Raw genomic sequence first — 14862 nt, forward strand, 5'->3', positions numbered from 1 at the left:
ATTTCTCTGAAGAACAACAGGCAACATGGGATGTACACTCCCAGACGTGTGTGCATGCACATATGAGTGAAAGATGCCGAATGAAGATTAAATTGCTGTAGGAACTGTATTTGCATGCTCCATTAAAACAAAATCTCACCTTTTCATTTCCTTTGTCCACAAACACACACACACACACACACAGTCACTGACAGAAGTTGTGTTGATTTTCCACAGGCCTTTAACTTATTTTATTAGTCAATTTTCAGCTAACAATTATATAATGAATAGTAAAATATAAATCAGTCCTTGTATGTAAAGGAAGGTACATGTATAATCATAGACTCAAGTATCAATACATGGTCCAGGGCAGTAGAGAATTATGTAAATATTGATTTGACACCTTTATCAGTGCAGCTCTACATGTATTTTATGATCTGGCAATTAACTGTACAAACACATGATCTTTAACCACTATCTAGAATATATTCTTATGAGGATATTAATATGATACTGTGTATTAAAATAATTATTCATAGACAAATATACTAAATTGTATAGTGATAATATAGTGATATATATAATTATTATTATTATTATACTATATATATATATATATATATATATATATATATATATATATATATATATATATATATATATATATATATATGTGTGTGTGTGTGTGTGTGTGTCCTGTTTTTCTGAAAACCTTTCACTAGTTTCTATATCTGACTACTATATATATATATATATATATATATATATATATATATATATATATATATATATATATATATATACACTTAATATAATTTTAGCTGACATAATTACTTAATAATTACTTAATTTAATTGTATTTAAATAAAAACTGGCATTAGGACAACAGAATTGTTAATATAGAGCTCTCTTTCAGGACTTGAGAGATCTAGCCCAATCTCCCAAGTGCAAGGCACCTGGGGATGGGTATTAGATTCCTACAAGTCACTCTGGCTTCACTTTGGGTACATTTGGAGCCGTATAAAATGACTCCAGAGTATATCGCACTCCTCATTATCAGCATAACCCTAAGCCAGTCAACTCTCAAGGACAATGGCCCTAATGAGAGGTGAGGAGATCTGATCTAAATATCTACTTCAAGTCTTCTTTGAATTTTTTGCCAAGCAGCAGATAGAATGCTTGGCAGAAAAGTGAGGAGGGAGTAGTTTACAATTAAAGAAGCGCATCTTAATGGATGTAGTATTCACACTGCTTCTCAGGGAGGAAAGCAATACAGTCAAGAAAACTCTCGCCCTCTCTCTAACACAATAAACCTAATTTAGCATGTGCTTTCACAAACACAACAGCAAGTTTTTTTTTTTTTTTTTTTTAATTCATTTATAACTGCCATATGAGAGCACTTTTAATGTAATCTAAAACATATAAATCGCAGTAAATGCAGTGAAGATGTTTTGCGATAGCTTAAATCAAAGCTAAACCAAAGGAATCGGTGGTTTATTTGTCCCTGTTTAGTCATCCAGGATGAGATCCCTCATCTGTCATTCTTAACATGCTGGAAGTAGCAGAACATGCTCTCTCTCCATCTCTCTAGTTTGCTCTCTTTTTCACACACAAACACACATGCACCAACACACCCACACACCACTCATCTTTATTGTGTCCAGGCATTTTTGGAAAACCCCTGTGCCATGACACACAGTTTCAGTGTATGCACATCTTTTCCAGAAGTTCTTTTACTCATAACCCTGTAACAGTATTTTTCACAATTGTTCATTTTGCTAAAAACTTTCCCTTAATAAACTTCTATTTAATTTTACTTTACTTTCCTTGTGTGTGTGTGTGGGTGTGTGTGTGTGTGTGTGTGTGTGTGTGTGTGTGTGTGTGTGAGCAAGCGTGCGTCCGTGCGTGCGTGTGTATATGTGTATGTGTCTATGAGTGTGTGCGTGCGTGTGCCTGTGTGCACATTAAAGGCCTGTTGTTGTTTGTGTAAGGTTATAAATGGTAGCTTGGCTCTTCCACAGCCCTGTGCAAACACAGACTCTTTAGCCAGAGGACAGATTAGGGACATGAAGTCACTGCCCCATAGTGAGACTGCTATTGCATGCGACGGCCGACGCTGAGCACTAGGCTAGTAAGGACACCATACAAATGCATGCTGCTAACATAATACTGTAATATACAAGCCCATTCCTTCGTACCATTCCTCCTTAGACTGAATCAGCAATACAAAATAAACCTTTTCATTTTAAAAATCACACAGCACAAAGTGAGACATTCTAAATAAATAAATACATTCGCACATAAATACATTTGCAATGTTAAAAATGGTCAGTGCTGTTTGTTGAAAATAAAGAATAATGGAAATGACGGATCAAATGTTATACAAACAAAGTTATCTGACTAATATCAGTAGCAAATGAAATGCAGTTGTCGGCCCATCAAAAACAAGGCTGGAAAACCAATGGCCAGTTATAAGATGGCCCTCCTGCTGTGCGCATGCGTGTGTGTGTCCGCGCACGCATGTGTGTGTGTGTATGTTTGTGTGCATGCACATATGTGTGTGTGCCTTTAGGATTGGTGCAGGAAATGAACATGGGGTCCCTGGAGGGAATGGATCAGTGTAATGACTCTGAGAGTGCTCCTCCTGCTTCATCACTGACCTCCGTGCCTCCTCTGCAAATCACACACACACATGCATGCACATACACAGTCACACACATCTAGACAAACCACAAGTATTCATTCTCGGAGACAGGCACAAATAATGCATAGTTGGGCACACATACACAAGGCACACCCTCACGAACAAGCATAAACCATCATGTACACACAGCAAAGCAAACACAGCCAAACACTCTTGTCGCATAAATATGCTCAAATTCAAGCATATATGCACGTGCCCACACACAGACACACACACCCCTTGTTTTGGGGGTTCTCTGGTGGGGTCAGTAATTGTCATTTACTGCATACATATCAAGGCATTCTGAGTGTTGCTATTGGTTTAAAAAAATACATAAGCAGACAAATTAATGCTTTAAAATGAAATAAAATAACTACTTTTACCCCGATAAATGTTTAGATTTATATGTATTCATTTTATTCTTAAATATCACAAAACATTGAATCAGACTAATAGAAATGTTCAAAAGTGGATGGCAAGGTCATTGTGCAACCTGATTGTTTCAGAAACACCACTAACATATCTTACATGTTCTCAAACACCACATATCACAAGAGCACCTTACACCAACTTTAAGCAACATTTGATACCTTAAATAATCAATTCAGGAACAAACCTCTGATAACTGTGAAACTAAAGGTCATACTTGCCGTGTGTGTAACACCACATCATATCAGCACAAACCTTTAAACATGAATCAGTACAACTCTTCATACTGAAACAATCCAAATTAGGTAAGCAGGTCAACTATTCAGTTACACATAGATGAGAATATGGAAAAATCTGTGTTTAGTTCTTCCTGCGAACCAACAGACAGATTAGTTGCTTTCATCAATGGGGAGGGGTGGGGTGTTTGTCAGGAACGCTCCGAGCCTGGCCCAGCTGGGGCCAGCCACAGTCATGATTTATCATTTTTGCATTGCACAAACGGGCCTCTTTCTGAGCGATTAATCATCAGGAAAATCATTTCAACTCTCAGGCTATTGTCTCAGTCTCTCCGTATCCCCACCACTACCAGCAAGTCATGCTGGATGGAAGGAACAAGGAGCAAAAATTATTTCAAAGCACTGAAGAGAGAAGCACTTTACTTCATAAAACAGCAATGGAAAAAGGTTCTTCTTCAGAGTTGTTGACTTTGTCGTATTGTACCCTGAACGTATGTAGGTGTTTCAAAATGTGCTGCATTTTAGATATTCACCATTATAATTGTATTATAATTATATTATTATTATTATTGGCTGCAAAGAATATAAGCGTGCACAACTGTATGAATTTGTATCCTAGATGGTACGTTCAGTGGCTCTGACTGATCTGATTCTAACTGATGGGCTGGCGGGTCTGCTGCTTCACTGAAATGGACCTGCAAAGCCCCCCATGTGCATGTATGAGGACAATGATCAGCACTAGAGATGAAAACAAGGACAAACCACACAGCAGCTGCCACATGTAGCTCTGTACACTCGCGTGTATGCAACTCTAATCACACATACACACATACACACACACACACTCGGACTGGCACGCGTACAAGAAAGGAAAGGAGAATGCACTAAAGAATGTACTTAAGCTGAATTTTTCTTCACTTAAGAAACATCATACAACTCATGTAGTGTAGTGTAACTAGTGTACACCTTGTCAAACTGTTGAATGGATCTTTGGCCTGGAGCTATGGGATTGTATGGAGATTATCCATATCATATGGGACTGAACAGAGATGACCCCTACGATAGGATTCAGGTGTGCGGCTTTACTATTTGACACTGTGGTTGCCGGAGAAATTCAAGTATAATTAGATCAGAAAAGGGATATAGTATAAAAATTAAATATTCTGTTGCACCCAAGTGAATTGTATTACAATAAAAGTATATATAACACCACTTCAATACTGGCAAAAAATAAATTAAAAAAAAGTGCACTAACTACAATTCATGAAACTGGCAGACACACTGCTAGATACACAATCAAATGCTACAACTGACTGTTGTCTTGTATACATTATTGCATCTTGTCCACATACAGCATTGATGGTAATAAACTAACCAATTTCAATAATAAACTACTTAAAAGTGTTTTGTGTTCTTGAGAACTTGCTGCTAGAAGGTGGAATGTCATTGATTTATATGCAGGAAAGAGTTTAGGAAACTTCTGGCAAATATTCTGGCATCGCTGCGGACCTTAGGATCAAGTAAAGAACCAAGGTATAGGCTGAGCAGAGCAACTCAGCGAAGCTCACATCACCCTTTAAACACACTGTAAGTCCCATATTTTTTTTTATTATAATGTTCTTCCATGTTATTTTATTTTGATAAAATATTAGATGCTCACCAAAGGCAAATTACTTGTCAAACATATAAAACTCTGCATTAAGTTGTACTGGTTTGACTGATAAATCTGAACTTTACGCAAAAAATCTGTTGAAAGAAATGACACATTTGGGTCACTGATCTAGTTATTCAAATGAGCGTTCAAATGAAAAAGTGAAAGACTGAAAATGTTATTGCAACTTTCTATGCTGCTTCATTAGCTACACATAATGTTAATAAATTTTATAAATTAATATCCAGAGAACACAGACTTTATGAAGCCTGAATTGCATTTTTATTGCATATCATATAATTGTATGAAATGAAAATAAGCACATATGAACATCACATATGGTTAGTGAGTGAAATAATTTTGCACAGCAAAATATATATGAGAAAATTTTAATTAACATACTTAAAAAAAATTATTGATGAATGGTATATCCCCATTTTATACAAGCAGGGTTTCAATCCCTGACTATAAAACAATGTCCAGACATTATTGATTATTATATTATTGCCTTGTAAATAATGAATTTGTTTACAACAAAAGAAACTAGTCCTGCTTGACAATGTAACTAATAAGATTGTATTCATAAATTCTCCAGCAATGCCATGAGATATGTATTTAAATTAGCGTTCTAGATAGATTCCATTGTGTGATATACTGTACGATTAGCTACAGGCTACATTTTAGTGCAACTCAGTCCAAATAGTTTAGATCTCTGAGGGAGAGTGCATTTTTGAAAGCACTGTTTCCCCACATTGACTAAGTTTTTTTTTTCTTTAATACTTTGGTTTGGAAATACAGTCAGTGGTAAGCTATAAGAGGGGCTACATCTGTCAAACTGCTCTTATCATGGCAAGCACATGCTGCAAAAAGCTTGAGTTTCGCATCATCACAATCCTGCTGTATAATACATATTTTTGGGTCCTGCCAGTATACCTTAACACTACGATCAGGAAACAATTTAGTGCATAGGACATGAACCCTACATAAAAAGCCTATCTTTTAATGACATCCTTCCTCGTCATCATCAACCTGGAGCACAGCGTCCACCATCATGCTCACAGATAATAGAACTAGTCTTAGCCTAGATTACACTAAAAAAATGTGGTTTATTACAGAGTTATCAAAATGCATAAGAATGAGACTGGAGTTGAACAAACAATCCGCTTTAAGCAACTAACAGTTTTAGTCCCCGAGAGGGAATTCCGTTTTTTTTTTTTTTTTTTTTTTTTTTTTTTTTTTTTTAAGAAACGATGAGGTCCTTGTCCCCTGAAACATTGCTTCCAGTTGGCCAGCTTTCAACAGGAATGCGTCAGTGCATGAACCGAATGGAAATGGGCGCCGGTGATCGTGCAGGTCAATACTGTTGTAATAACCTTTTCACGGGACGGGGGGATGGTGGTAGCATGTTCTTTCACTTTTTTGCATATATTCCAAAAAAGTGATTCGGCAATAAAGGAAGAATATGAATGCCATGCTGGAGTTATCCGAGTAAAAAGTTCATTTTTCAAGCAAAAAAAGGGAAAGAAAACCATACATGTCCAGCATGCAGGCAATAACAACATACAGTCTCTTTTTTTAAAGCAATGTCTATAGATTCTTAAGTAAAGTCTTGTTAAACACAAAACGACAAGCAGGACGTATGGGATGATAATGGGGTAACTGCAGGATCGCGGTCCTCTGACTTTGGCAAAAGGGGAAAAAAAGCCAAAAACTTTTACTGGAAGTAAAGTGTAGCTGTTTTTGGCAAGCATTGATTCTGGTTGTATAAAAAAAAATGATGCAAAAGGATCGATGAACATCAGTGGTGTGTGCATCTGAGTGCATGCATACCGCACATACAAAATGTCAACTTTCGGGGAAAAATACAAATGGCATCCTATAAAAAAAAAACACAAAAAAAAAAAAAAACACTGCAAGTCAGGTAAATATCGATGAAAAACAAAAACTCAAAAGAATGCATTTGACACGTATGCATTTTAAAATAAGCATGGAGATAAAATGCCAAGATGGCAGCTTTCAGAGCACGCTCCAAAAAATAAACAACTTATTCTTGAAAAGTTCGGTCTGTCTACACGCAGGCCCCCCCAAAAAATCTCAAAAACGAAGACTGACCCTTGCTTTCGTAGAACGGAGAGAAACAAAAACATTTTAGAATTTGGAACTTTTTCTCTCGGTCTAGCAAACCACGAAAAAGAAAAAAAAGAAAGAAAAAACACAAAAGAAACTTTACGCTGGGCACTGACAAACTCGCTCGAACTATTTTCTTTTTTCTTATTATTATGTGGGGACTCACATGAAAAACTCCGGAGAAGAGGGATTGTTGTCACTGCTGGATCCGTTTTCTCTGAAACCGTTGCTGATGAGCTTCTCGTACTTTTCTTTGTACGCGTCCCTCTCCCGGACCAGCCTGGAGATCTCTTGTTTGAGGTGATCCACTTGCTGCATGAGCTGGGTCTTCTCCCCTTCCAGGACATGCCGCTGCTGAACCCGCTTGAAGCGGCAGGACTGGGCATAGCCTCTGTTTTTGAGGGTCCTCCTCTTTTGTTTGAGACGGATCACTTCTTCCTTGCTGACCCCCCGTAGCTGCCGATTGAGCTCCCGCACAGACATGGTCACCAACTGCTCATCTGTGAACCGCTCCTCCAAGTGTAAATGTTGGTGGTTAGCCCCAGAGTTGCCGTTGGCTGGGACGCCGGCTGGTTGATGGTGCCCGGTGTTGTGGTGGTGATGATGGTGATGGTGCGGACCTCCGTTCTGAGCTGCTGCGGCGGCGATAACAGCGGAGACCACCGCGGCGGCGGATCCCATCTCTTCCCCGGCCATGGTGCCTCCAGCCCCGGCCGCACTGGCAAACTGCTGCCCTCTAGCATAGCCATCGAATGTCTGAAGCTGGTGAGTGCTGTTGATCAGCGCCTCGACTGCGTCTTCAGGGCTGAAACCCAAAGCCTCCGGGTTCAACTGCTGTTGGTAACCGGTCATCCAGTAAAAATCCTCCAAGTGAGCCTTCTGTTCGCTACCGGAGCCCGGACTGGGCGCCGAGAAGCTTGGAGAAGGGGGAACCGAGCTGCAAGGCGTGCTCATCGGCGTGGAAGACAAGGATCCCCCGGCGATCAGGCGGCTGCACTGGCTGATGCTGCGATCGGGCTCCACCGGCTCCTTTTTCACTTCAAACTTCATCAGATCGAAGTCATTAACATATTCCATGGCCAGGGGACTGGTGGGCAGGTCGGAGTTGCTCATTGCCAGTTCTGATGCCATCCTCTTGCTGTTGACAGTCCTCCAAAGGGGTTGAAGAGCAGCTGTCAAACCGGTCTGGGTTGGAAGAGAGTGAGCCAGCTTGATGTTTTAAAAAGATTTTACTCTTACCAAGAAAAAAGTCTTTTTCAGCGTTTCGTCGAAGTGCTCCTAACTCCAAATGAATAGTTCTTCTCCTTTGCAGTGTCTACTGTGCAGATGCATCGGAGCTGTCCCGAACGTTTCTTTTTCCTGTCTTTACATGAGAATTTCGGCGGCTTTGTATTTCAAACATTTAACACTTTACTGTCTCTTCACGAATACATAATGCAGACTGGAGGGATAGAAGATGGTAAAGAAAGACGCAAAACGTCGACTTGGACATAAAATTGCCCGGGCTCGTAGGAGTATTTAAAAAGGAACACACAGTAGATGAGTTTAAAAGCATTGCTGAGTTTTATAGCTGCCTTGACGTCAGTCTTGAAATGCGAAATTGACTCGGAGGTCTAGCCAATGGGCTCGCTCAAATGGGAAAGCTAATTAACATATTAGTACAGAAACAAAACTTTTCTCATCTGTCAGAGGCTATCAGCTGACTATCAGCTGGACTGCAATTCCTTAACTCTTTCCTACTGCATTTGAAATGTTTAGTATTGTTTCCCTCGCTTTCCGTGCTTGTATTCAGCCGTGCGTAACCACAACGAATACCTTTTTCTCTTGCAAAAAGTAACTACGGTTTTAAACAGATAAAAACGACATCAGGCGATTGTTCATTACTACCCAAATAGTAGCACTACACTGGAAATACAATTATTTCACTTTACAACACAGTTCACTTCAACACCAGTTTCTTAGAGTTTTACCCATGCACAAGCCGATACGAGCGTGCGAATGATTACTTTCTCTGCTATTCTGTTTACTTAACTGGAGGCAAATAAGGAACAGCCTGTCCCTACATGTAGGATACAATTGTGTTAAATAAAGCTATTATGCATTGGTTCATCTTTGATACTTATCTGGAATAGTTCAGGAATATTCTACGTTGATCCTACTAGGAAGGTGTATTTCATGTAATGGAAACAGTGTATTTAACATCAAACTTATAGTTTGGGGGCTAAACAAATGTTTAAAAGCAAATAATAATAATAATAATAATAATTATTATTATTATTATTATTACTAGCCTACTTGTGACAGCAATGGGGATTTATTAAAATGGTATAAATGATGCCAACATTTTTCTTCGAAAACTCAACAGTGCCACCTTTTGGACATAGAGAGAAATGAGGTAATACAAATTTCACTAATTATTCTAGCATTACTTAAAAACATATATTCAACTAAGACGCAAGAAAGGAACATGTCAAAGGGTTGTTTTGCTAAATAAGCCAGTTGGCAATTGACAGTTTACCTGGACAACTTGAAATTGGAGAAATCATGTTTAATTAGAAAGAAAACATATAATAAATGTAGTGCAAATGAACAATACCAAAGTGCGATTAAATAAAGTTAACAGTACGGAGATTAATCATTCTATTATCAACTCCTTCAGTAACCTCTGCACCATGAGACAAAATTTTCTAAGTATCGCAATGAGACAGGCAGGCACGAATGAGCAAAGCGTTTCAGACTTAGACCGCTATAAAAACCTGTTTATCTGTGACGCTGAATCTGCCCTCGACTAGTCATACATTAAACCGCTGGCCTGTACATCGAACTCTGCCTGGTGCAGTTTTCCCGTTCTTTTTCTCCATACCTTACCAGTGTTAGGATTAAGGAATACATTTCCTTCGAGTAGAGCTCTCTCGCTCTCTCCGTGCGTTTGTTCTTGCCCAGTTTTTTCAGTCGTATTTCTTTCCTTTGCATCAAAATTAAAACCTAAAAACTTTAACCCCGTGCTCAACTGTAAAGACAGACAACCGCACATCGACGTCAAGCACTTTCAAAGGCCCATTTGGAAGACGAGTCAATGTGCGGCGACCAGGCTTGACACCGTGCTGACAAATAGCGAGTTCGTGATGATGGCAAAAGCCTGTAATCATATACTCAGTATATATCCAGAAAACGCTATGATCTCATCCTCTGGATATCTGATATTTTTAGAGGCCGAGTTAAGCTAAGTAATGAAAGGCGACATCAGTTGCGTTCTAAGACTTGAAAAAGAAGTTGCCAAGTGACACAAAGGTACGTTTATATTTTAGATATGCGAGCATGAATGCAACACACACACACAAAGTTGTTCTATTTAAATTATATAATGTATGAGGAAAGAAATAAATGCTTGCTGGTACATATACTTGCTTCTTTTAAGCAGTGAATAAATTAGCCCAGCACTGTACCGGTGTTGGCAAGGCCCACGTTTTGGCAACTAGCCTCATAGTGAGACAGCAAAATGTTCTCCAGGAGCAAACATTTACAACCGATCACTCTATTCATTCATACCCACATTCAGTAGATTAAAATCATGGCTCATTATCTGCAACTCCATATGTAAAGCAGCTGTGTTGTAATCAAGGTTTATCAGTGACAGAAAGAAACCAGTCTCTGGGAAACCCTGGAAACATGACGGCATGCAACTTGGGTACACTGGTGATGGGCACGGCTGACAAAGGACATCTGAAGAGGTCAAAATTAATTAAAAAAAAAACAAACCCTCTATCTACATGGACAATGAAACTACTTGGACAACAACATGGAAATTGTGAATCTATGTATGTTAAAGACCTGAGACTTTAATAACCACAAATCACATAATGCTTACCTCAGATGACAGGTAATAATATAACAGATATTATGTAAATGCATGCAAGGTGGCTAGGGAGCTCAGTTAAAATATTTCTATTTGCCACAATCCTTTCCTTACACTAAACAGAAGAGTTAGCACGTGTTTGACCTTTGACCCTGTCCAAAACAGACACAGATCAGATGTCAGAGCTCAAATTGAGGATTGATTTTGTTTTTCTTATCAGCATTATTTGGTTAACCACATTGCATCATACAGAATGACCACTTTGTTCTTACATAATGACAAGGTCTTGTTGTTTTGTTTATGTGTCTGCTCAGTGATCAATTATCGATATATGAACACAGCACAGTCAGGTTTTATTTCTGTTGTTAGACAATGAGCAGAGCATATCATAGAGTGAGAAATTGCCCTTTTCTAAAGTGAAAAGGTAACACTCAATGTGAAGTATAATCTGGTAAATGGGATGGTTCTCATGTGAAACAAACCTGAGAATGCTGGTACATGACAGAAATCATGACATCAGCAAGAGCACCATAAACAAACCTAATGTTTAGCAAAAATACATGCAAGCAGAATCTGGTTAAGCCATCTGTTACAAGCCCACGAGTGAGGAAAAATGCCCCTTGAGTTGAGTTTACACTTAAAACTCTAGGAATCTGATTTTAAACTATATAAAGCTAAACTCTGGGTTAACACTAATTAATGGTAGCTGAAGCTGCTACTGTTATTGTGAAGAACCACCATTGCTCATGAATAACTACCACATGACTAAACATATTTTTTTGTACCATGTCAACTTACAATTCAGATACATTTCAAGTAATTTTATTATTAACTCATATTATTTCTATTTTCTTATTACCTGTAAAAACCCGTAAATTACCTGAAAATCTTTTGTATATACTTTTCTTAGCCCTCTGTTATTTATCTGTCTCTCTATCTGTCTGTCTGTCTTCTAGAACATTATTCCACTATCTATCCTTACAAAATCAATTCATCCTCCATTCCTTGCTAAGTGCAGCTGCAAAGTCTACAACAGAAAGAAAATATAACCCTATCCTGAGTTATCTAGGCCTAACCTGAGGCAAACATCATTCAAAGATTCTTGGTGCACACCTTGATGAAAGAAGCTGTACATTTTATCAGCCTACAAAGGAGAGGCCCTTTAGGGATCTCAATGTTCACCCATCTTACAGAACGCAGGCAGTGCTGTGGAGTAATTACACAAATCCATTCATCATGAAGAACCTGCATGGCCAGGCAGACACCAGTGACGACCTGAGCCTGAGAGGCCAAATCTGGATATCGCCGCATGTCCTGCATCGGGGTGTCAGACGCCTGGTCCTTCTGGGAAGAGGCTGCTCCTGGAGGACAGGCTCTGCTCTGGCCCTATAAGTTAGCTGGGTGGCTTCATCTTTGACATCAACCCTCTAGTGAGGTTCAGAGTCACCAGCAGTAAGTCAAAGAATATGGCACGAATGTGTGAAATCTCTGACACATAAAGCTATTAAAAACACACAAGGGACTGAAGACGAAGGGTCAGATATGACTAAGTCTATAGTCAATGTTGGTGACCTCTAGACATCAGAATAAGTCAATCCAGCCAATTATACTGACACACTAATTAAAGCATATATATTATCATACCTCTTACCCCAACCTAAGTGCAGAAAATATAAGTAGCTACAGGCCTATGTCAGCCTAGTATTTACAAAATAACCTTCGTTGTTTCTTATGATAATTCATGAAGGTTTTATGATGGTACTTTAAGGTTCAAGAGCTTCTATGGTGAGCATCTCCAAAAATGAGGTAACCATATTCACTGTGTTGAATAAAATAAAGTATACACATTTTACGCATGGCTCACCATTTCAAACTTGAGAACATATTTTTATTGTTTTAATCACTGCTGCATAAACATATCTCAAACACAGGCTGCAGCTTTCACTCGTCCCTGTATGGATGTGTGCTAAAATATGTGCATAAAATGTATTCATTTGTTCATGGATATCATTCCCACACTATTCTTGGGTCAACAGCACATAGTAGATGAATGGGGTGGTATTATGCAAGGTAAAACAATCGAATGAGTCAATATTCAGTCAAGTGGTGGTGAGGCGCTGAGTATTACATGTAATTGCGTGCACTACAACATGATTAATAGGGCTCCTAGTTTTCAAGAGTTAATATGTCTGGCACCAGTATAATATATCATCCATTTAACGTTTCTTAATTGTATTTCCTTATGCTTCAGTGGCATTTGGATCCACATCTGTGCTGCCTTGTGCAAATCTATGTCATGTACTTTCCTCTAATAATAAGATAGAAATCTACACATTCAACAATGACATGTCAGTTAAACTGATTTTGATGCTTGTCTACAGTCAACCCAGAAACAAACAAAAAAAACAAAAAACATATAGATCACTACTGCTAACATGTGATGACCTTTTTTTATCTAAGCCACAAAATAGTACACCTTTGATTCATTCATGGCATGCCTACGCATTTTGCATGAGCAAAATGAGCAGTGTCAGTAAATATGATCTGATCAACTGATAACACATACAGAGATGTGTGTCTGAGAAAGCAGCATGCATCGACCCTTATATCTGCAACACAGCTATGATTTAGCAGCCCATAAAGTTATGTACATCCAATTTAGTTTGTTCAAACCTTGGTCAGTTACATTTGTTAAAATGAATATTTTTGTAGTGTCACTATAATCAGCCGATGCCGTTCACACTTTACTTCACAAAGTTACTTCTGTTTACTGCAGGTAACTGTACCTGTCTTGCACCCTGAGTCTTTGGGGTGGAGGTAATGTTTCTGTCAGGGCCTGGGTGAACAGTAAATGTGTGCTTTGTTCAGTATGAGTGAATATGTTACCCAGCACCAGATGTTATCAAAGCGGGTGTTAGCCTTTGTACAGGTTTCTCTTCAGGTGAATTACTGAAAGTGAGAAACAGAACACAGTTGTTACAGAGTTTGTGTTCTTGCATCCTATTAATAAAATTTTCCTATGTATATAGCCACAAGAGAGAATGCAAATGTAACTTACATACACATGCTCAAGTACACCCATGCATGCACAAGCATCTCTTTCTTTCTTTCTATCTATCTCTCTCTCTCTCTCTCTCTCTCTCTCTCTCTCTCTCTCTCACATACACACACACACACACACCTTCTATAATGAGAGATCTTCTGACCTGTATTCCTGTACCCATGAGAATATTGATGAATACACCTTTAAAAATAACCTTATTTGTTGGGTCATTTAATGATTTACAGTTATTTCAACAACATGTAATTATTGCATTCATTACTATGGGCAATTCAGGCTTCATTGTGAAAAAGTTGTCCTAGTAACAGTATTAGCAAGAACACCAAATATAAATATACTCTACCAAACAGTTCCCAGGAATTTTGAATATCATGCCTGTCTAGATAATTTTATGGTTATAATCACTCAAACAGCACACTGCAATATACAGAGAATTTCTCACACATTCTTAGTGTGGCAGTGCAATGATGAGAGAAACAACACTGTAATAATTACTCTTGGATTAAGTGAATACTAAGGCCCAATCCCATATCACCTCTTGCCCTTACTATTTAATCCATGCAAGAGCGAACACCACAGCTGAGGACAGAATATTGGAAAAGTCTGGAAAAACCTTGATGGGTCCATTCACATAAAAGTAATCAACTATGACAACTGATATTATCTTGGGTTTTTGAATGGTTGTCCCATTTTGTAGGGGAAGATTTCAACCATGGGGCAAGAAGACAGTCGAAAATAAGGCACAGGGTTAAAAATAACACAGGGATTGGATCTAAAACTAAGTTAATTTTCTCTCTTTAATTTGGAAGAATTTGTTTACCATACACTTAATTACTCTTT

At 38.4% G+C, this 14862-nt stretch overlaps 1 protein-coding gene across 3 annotated transcripts in view; it reads right to left on the bottom strand.

The window, feature by feature from the left end:
- Nucleotides 1-9215, bottom strand: part of mafa (v-maf avian musculoaponeurotic fibrosarcoma oncogene homolog a (paralog a)) — an 81872-nt gene extending 72657 nt beyond the window's left edge. For 2 of the 3 annotated variants that reach the window (XR_003409927.2, XM_026999505.2), the window contains exon 1: nucleotides 7272-9215. Coding sequence is in view for 2 of the 3 variants with exons in the window: in XM_026999505.2 (XP_026855306.1) it covers nucleotides 7272-8236 (965 nt within the window). In the remaining variant the exon portion in view is untranslated. Of the gene's footprint in view, nucleotides 1-5237; nucleotides 6855-7271 lie in introns of those variants that run through there. The other variant, XM_026999504.2, reaches the window with a different exon arrangement.
- Between the last annotated feature and the right edge of the window lie 5647 nt (nucleotides 9216-14862).

Source organism: Electrophorus electricus, chromosome 4, assembly GCF_013358815.1.
Source record: "Electrophorus electricus isolate fEleEle1 chromosome 4, fEleEle1.pri, whole genome shotgun sequence".
Classification (NCBI taxonomy): domain Eukaryota; kingdom Metazoa; phylum Chordata; class Actinopteri; order Gymnotiformes; family Gymnotidae; genus Electrophorus; species Electrophorus electricus.